The sequence below is a fragment of the Gavialis gangeticus genome, unplaced genomic scaffold (assembly GCF_001723915.1).
Source record: "Gavialis gangeticus isolate Ggan-Ray unplaced genomic scaffold, GavGan_comp1, whole genome shotgun sequence".
NCBI classification, from domain to species: Eukaryota; Metazoa; Chordata; order Crocodylia; family Gavialidae; genus Gavialis; species Gavialis gangeticus.
This window is the reverse complement of record NW_017729031.1, coordinates 95,823,558-95,830,135: the sequence shown is the minus strand read 5'-3', so window position 1 is coordinate 95,830,135 and position 6,578 is coordinate 95,823,558. Positions and strand designations below refer to the sequence as shown.

At 55.0% G+C, this 6,578-nt stretch overlaps 2 protein-coding genes across 2 annotated transcripts in view; both read left to right on the top strand.

Moving 5' to 3' along the window:
- The window catches only part of TSGA10IP (testis specific 10 interacting protein), a 5,787-nt gene extending 718 nt beyond the window's left edge, over positions 1–5,069 (top strand). Inside the window, exons 3-5 of the mRNA XM_019523405.1 lie at positions 70–237; positions 4,341–4,440; positions 4,547–5,069. Coding sequence (XP_019378950.1) covers positions 70–237; positions 4,341–4,440; positions 4,547–4,708 — 430 coding nt within the window. The 3' untranslated portion in view covers positions 4,709–5,069. The remainder of the gene's footprint in view (positions 1–69; positions 238–4,340; positions 4,441–4,546) is intronic.
- A 1,002-nt stretch (positions 5,070–6,071) lies between these two features.
- SART1 (squamous cell carcinoma antigen recognized by T-cells 1) overlaps positions 6,072–6,578 on the top strand; it is a 33,369-nt gene continuing 32,862 nt past the window's right edge. Inside the window, exon 1 of the mRNA XM_019522893.1 lies at positions 6,072–6,574. Within this exon, the coding sequence (XP_019378438.1) occupies positions 6,296–6,574 (279 nt within the window). The 5' untranslated portion in view covers positions 6,072–6,295. The remainder of the gene's footprint in view (positions 6,575–6,578) is intronic.

Below are 6,578 nucleotides of genomic sequence, written 5' to 3'. Positions count from 1 at the left end.
CTGCCTCCCGCCAGCCCTGCCAGTGCCCCTCACTCCTGACCCAGAGCCCCCTGCCGGTGCTCCCACCAGACAGCGGCTGCGGAGCTGGGCCGAGGGGGCATGGCGGGAGCGCCAAGGAACAGAACAGCGCCAGGCACGGGCATGGCGGGTGCAGCAGGATGTGGCTCGGTGTCTGGCCACCCATGACCCCCCAGGGAGCCTGGCCCAGGCCCTGCAGAGGAAGAAGGCAGAGCTCAGGTAAAACCTATGCACAAACATTTGCATATATGCATAATAATCAGTCAGGTCGTCTACATATTCAAACCTGTGCATGTGCATCATTAGCTGGGTGGCTGTACAAGGGTGGGTTGTGGGGGCTGCTACTAGAGGGCAGTGGTACCCCTGGGGGGGCAGGAGGGGCGGGTGCTGCCTCCAGGGGTATAAGAGTGGGGAGAGGCCTAGCAGAGAGGCGGAGATATGGCCATTGGCTGGCACAGCTGTGCTTCCCCCTGGACATGCTACACAGTAGCACGTGCCACCCCCCTCCTTGTCACCCGCAGGCCTGACCACGCCTGGCAAGAGTGAGACACTTCCCAGAACTCCCAGCCCCTATAGATGCCCCTCAGCCCTTATAGATTCCCCATAGATCCCAGACCTTTGGACCCCCTAGCTCCTAGCTCCAGCTGTTATAGACCCCCAGCTCTTATAGATCCCCTATAGAACCCCCAGCCTCTTTAGTTCCCCTGTGGACCCTCCCCAGTCCTTATAGCTCCCGTATAGACATGAGGCCCTGTAGATACCCCTCAGCCCTCATAGATCCTCTATAGATCTCAACTCCTATAGAATTCTATAGATTTAGTCCTCATATTCCCCTGAGCTCACGTAGATCCCTTGTAAGTTGGGCTTTAAACTGAGTACAACAGGGGATGGGGAGGCAGGAGACGGAGAGAGTCTAGAACCTACAAACTGCAAGCCATGCAGCAGTGCACCCCAGGTAAGTACCAAGGGGCCCTTTGGGCATCAGAACAGGGGGGCATCAAAGGCACCATTCGGAGGGCTCAAGTGCCTCTATACTAATGCTAGGAGCATGGGGAACAAGCAGGAAGAACTCACACTTCTGCTTCCAGATAATAACTTTGATTTAGTGGGGCTAATGGAAACCTGGTGGGACCGTACCCGTGACTGGGTGCTACACACTGAGGGCTACTGGTTGTACAGAAGAGAAACAGTAGAGAGGAAAGGGGGTGGGGTTGCTCTCTATGTAAAGGAGCATTATACATCCACCCTGATCAAAATGGGATCAGAGGAGGAGAAAGTTGAGGCATTGTGGGTTAGGATACATGGAGGTTGAGGGGAAAGGGGCTTGGTGGTAGGGGTCTGCTACAGACCACCACACCAAGAGGAAAAGCTCGACTTGGAATTCTTAAGGCAACTCTCAGAGGCCGTACGGTCTAGGGACGTGGTTGTCATGGGGGGCCTAAACTACCCGGACATCTGCTGGGAGGAGCAGTCGGCCAAATCTAACCGTTCACATAGGTTCTTAACCTGAGTGCAGGACCTCCACCTAATGCAGGAAGATATGGTCCCACTAGGGCCAATGCCTTACTGGATTTGGTGTTGGCTATGGGGGAGGACCTGGTAGAGGAGCTGCAGATTCGTGGTCACCTTAGGGACAATGACCACCAATAAATTGAATTCACCATACGGCGTAGGGTGGGTAAGATAACTAGTAGGGTGGGAATGCATGGCTTTAGGAAGGCTAACTTCAGTGTGCTCAGGAGTGTAGTTGATGCACTGCAGGATAGGAGTATTGGTGAGATGGGAGTCCAGGAAGGGTGGTCGTTCCTAAAAGAAGTGATCCTTCAGGCACAGAGGGAGATGATCCCAGTACGAGGGAAAAGGGGGAAAGGAGCCAAAAAACTTCCTTGGCTAAGGGCAAAAAAGAAGGCATATAGGCAATGGAAGCAGGTGGAGCTACCAAGGAGGAGTATACCTACTTGGCTGACACTTTCAGGGAGGCAGTTAGAAAGGCCAGAGCAACGACAGAGCTGAGGCTGGCAACACAAATTAAAGACAACAAAAAGCCTTTTTAAAGTTATGTAGGGAGTAAAAGGAAGGCACAGGGCAGCATAGGACCCCTATTGAACAATGAGGAGCAATCAGTGACGGACGGGGGGGACAAGGCTGAGTTATTCAATGAGTTTTTTGCCTTGGTGTTCCTGAACAGGGCTTGAGATAAGTCTCCCAATGGGTTCTTAGACAGGCATCTGAGGGACACCAGCCCACCAACTGTCAACGCTGACTTGATGCAGAGTCACTTGGATGGACTGGATGTGTTCAAGTCAGCAGGCCCAGATGAGCTGCATCCAAGGGTACTGAAGGATTTGGCCCATGTCATAGCAGAATTGCTGGCATGGCTGTTTGAGCGCTTGTGGCTCTCAGGTCAGGTCCTGGAGGACTGGAAAAGGGCCAGTGTGGTCCCTATTTTCAAGAAGGGGAGGAAGGAGGTTCTGAATAATTACAGGCCAGTCACTCTCACCTCCATCCTTGGAAAGGTCTTTGAAAAGATCATGAAGGATCATATTTGTGGGAGTCCAGCAGGAAAAATAATGCAACAGGGAAGCCAACATGGATTCGTAGCAGGTAGATCATGCCTGACCAATATGGTTTTATTTTATGACAGGGTAAAAAATGCTTAGCTGCAGGAGTAGAGGTGGATGTCGTTTCATCGTATTCTCAGAAATAAATTAAAAGGCTGTGACATAGATGTTTACACGGTTCGGTGGGTGGCAAATTGGCCTAGCAGTCACACCCAGAGAGTGGTAGTAGATGGGTAGGTATTGACCTGGATGGATGTGGGTAGTAGGGTCCTGCAGGGTTCAGTCCTTGGACCTGTACTCTTGAATATCTTCATCAGTGACTTGGATGTGGGTGTGAAGTGTACTCTGTCCAAGTCTGCGGATGATACTGAATTGTGGGGTGAAGTGCACACTCCAGAGGGTAGGGAACGATTGCAGGCAGACCAGGACAGGTTAGAGAAGTGGGCAGCACACAATAGGATGCAGTACAGCAAGGACAAGTGCAGAGTGCTGCACCTAGGGCATAAAAATATCCAGCACATTGACTGGCTGGGAAGTGACCCTCTCAGCAGCACAGAAGCAGAAAGGGATCTTGGAGTCATAGTGGACTCCGAGATGAACATGAGTCGTCAGTGTGATGAAATCATCAGCAAAGCTAACTGCACTTTATCATGCATCAGCAGATGCAGACAAATAGATCCAAGGAGGAGATACTTCCCCTTGGTCAGATAGTTGGAGTACTACATCCAGTTTTGGGTGCCGTACTTTAAGAAGGATGTTGATAGACTCAAGAGGGTCCACAGGAGGCCACTTGTATGGTCTGGGGCTTACAGGACAAGCCCTATGAGGAGAGACTGAGGGACCTGGATCTCTTCAGCCTCCGCAAGAGAAGGCCGAGAGGTGATCTTGTGGCCGCCTACAAATTCATTAGTGGGACGCAGTGGGGGATCGGAGATGCTCTGTTCACCAGGGCACCTCTTGGGGTAACAAGGAACAATGATCACAAACTGACAAAGAGCAGATTTAGGCTGGATATCAGGAAAAACTTCTTCACGGTAAGGGTGGCCAGAATTTGGAATGGGCTTCCAAGGAAGGTGGTGCCCTCCCCTACCTGGGGGGTCTTTAAAAGAAGGCTGGACAGGCACCTGCCTGGGGTCATCTGGCCCCAGCACTCTTTCATGCCCAGGGCAGGGGGTCAGACTTGATGATCTGTTGAGGTCCCTTCTGACCCTAGCATCTATGACCCAATAAAACCCTAAAGATCCAACCCCTACACAGTCCCTAGCCCTTATATGTGCCCTATAGCACCTCCCCACCTCTTACAGCTCCCTGCCCTGTAGACCCCCAGCTCTTACCCTATAGACATCCAATCCCTACAGAATCTCTAGCCATTACAGATGCCCTATAGAACCTCCTCAGCCCTTACAGATTCCCCCTCCTATAGAACCCCCAGCCCTTATAAAGCCCAGACTCTATAGAAGCCAAGCCCTTAAAGATTCCCTGTAGGTCCCAGGGCCTATAGACACCCCTCAATCCTTATCAATTCCCTACAGATCACAGCTGTTCTAGGAAAACTACATGGCTTCTGCCAATAGAGAACACTCAGCTTTAATAGATCCTCTGACATTCCCCAGCCCCTATAGATTTCCCCAAGAAATCCCAAGCCCTATAGACCCCCGCAGGAGCCCGGGCCCAGGGCAGGAGGGTCTGCAGGGGTCCCCTGACAGCTGGGAGGGGTGGTGGCACCTGTAACCTGCCCCCCTATGTGACTTGCCCCCCCAGGTCTCAGGAGCGGGCACGCATGGCGCTGTACAAGGCCCAGCTGCAGGAGATAGAGGCTCGCGTGAGCAGCCGGCCCTACCTCTTTGAGAGGGTCATGCAGGTGCGGATCCTGCCCCGGACACCTGGGTTCTCTTGTGCTCTGCGGGGGTGTGGGACTTGGGGGTTACAGCTGGGGCGGCTGGGAGCTGACAACCCCTGCCTTGCAGGCCAGTGCCCGCCAGGCCATGGAGCACCACTTCTCCCACGTGCTGGAGGCACTGGGCATCGAGGAGGCCGGGCTGTGGAGGCAGGTGGGGCACCAGGGCCCCCCCTCAGCAGGTGTGAACAGGAGCTCCCTGCCCGGACGCCTGGGTTCCCCCCCGCTGTAGGAGGGGAGCAGGGTCTGGTGAATTTAGAGGGGACCCCGGACACCTGGGTTCTCTCCCTTGCCATGGCAGGCAGTATTTCAGGGGCTGTGTCCTCCTGACAGGTCTCCGTGGACGAGGCCCGAGACCCACCTCTGGATCCACCTGAGAAGGCCCCGGCATAGCCTCTGCCCTGAATTAAACAGGCTTTGGGAGCCGGGACAGCTGGGTTCTCTCCCTGCTTGGGGAGGAGTCAGGGCTGGCAGGGGCTGGAAGCCGGGACAGCTGGGTTCTCGAGCTAGTGGATGGAAGCAGAGTCTGGGGGCTGGAAGCAGGAGCGGGTTCTCTTGCACCCGGGGAAGGGCCATCAGATTTGGGGGTTGCTGAGAGCCCATGTGCCTGGGTTTTCTTCCAGCACTGGGCAACCAGCTGGGATGGAGACTGAGCCACTGCCCGCGCTGCCCTCATGCAGCACCAGGGGTGCTGTGTTGCAGGGGTGCAAAATCCACCCCCACAATCCATCAATGGTACATGTCATTAAGGATGCACCAGACTGTGTGGATTGTACCATCCCTTCTTGGTGGGGAGACTCAATCTTCCCCCTTCTGGATCATACCATCTCTTCTTTCCAGTGGGGGAAAGCACATTTTCTCACCCTTCTACTTACAATGGTATGTTCCTCTGTACCTACAGAGCAGTAGGTGGGTCATGCCATTTTTTCTCTGGGGGGGGGTCTAAGATGCCACCCCTTCTACTACCAATAACATTTCCCAATATGCATCCAGAGCAGCATGTGGATCATATAATCCTATCCATTCCCGAGGAGAAACTTTCCCTCCTTTTACTCCTAATAGTATCCCCCCAGACGAAGTGTAGGCCATACCATTCCTTTTGTAAAGGGGAGGGGTAAGCCCCCCCTTTCTAGTGCCGATGGTATTTCCCTGTACGCATTCAGAGCAGCAAATGGGTTATACCATCCTTTCCCCGGGGGTGGGAGGGAAGGAAATCTTTCCTCTTTCCTTCTACCCCGATAGGATTCTCCCCCTCCCAGCATACGTGGGTCATAGCACTGTTTCCCGAGCAGGGCGGGATAACAATTCTCTCCCCTTATTCTCCCACTGATATGTTCTTACACGCCTCGAGAGCAGTGTATGAGCCATACCATCCTCCGCCTTTTAATGGGGGTGTTAACCCTCTCCTTCCTAATTAAGGTAATGCTATTTAAGGCCTAAGATGAGTGGCCTCCCTCCAACTCCCAGGGCCACTCCACTACAAGAATGGTACAGTCCGACAGCGACTGGGCACAAGATAATACGCAGCTGGAGCCAAAGCGGAAGTAGCTTTCAGCGCTTCCCCCTCTTCCCAGAAGCAGGGAAGGCTGACTCCCTCACCGGAAGTAGCGACAGTAACCACGGAAGTCATGTGACTGAGCCTTCCCCACCTCCACCTGAGGTAGTGGCGATGAATGCGGAAGCCGTTTCCTGACCTCGCCGGATGTAGAAACCGTGACCCGGAAGGAGTGTTTCGTGAGACTGGAAGGGGCGTTTCAGTCCCGAAGTGGCGGGGGGGTTTTGACCCCGGAAGGGCTTGCAGCCGCCATTCCGTGTCGCTATGGGCTCCTCCAAGAAGCACCGGGAGCGTGGGGAGGCGGCAGCGCCGGGAGCTGGGTCTGGGACGGCCGGGGGCGGGGTGGGGCCCGCGGAGGATCCCCCCCCAGCCTCGGCCCCCGCCTCGGCTTCGGCCTCCTCCTCCTCCTCCTCGTCGCGGCACCGGGAGCACAAGAAGCACAAGCACCGCGGGGGCGGGTCGGGCTCCGGGTCGGGCTCCAGCGAGCGCCGGGGCAAGCGGAGCCGTAGCCGCGGGGAGCGGAGCCGGCGGCGCAGCGGCGGGGACG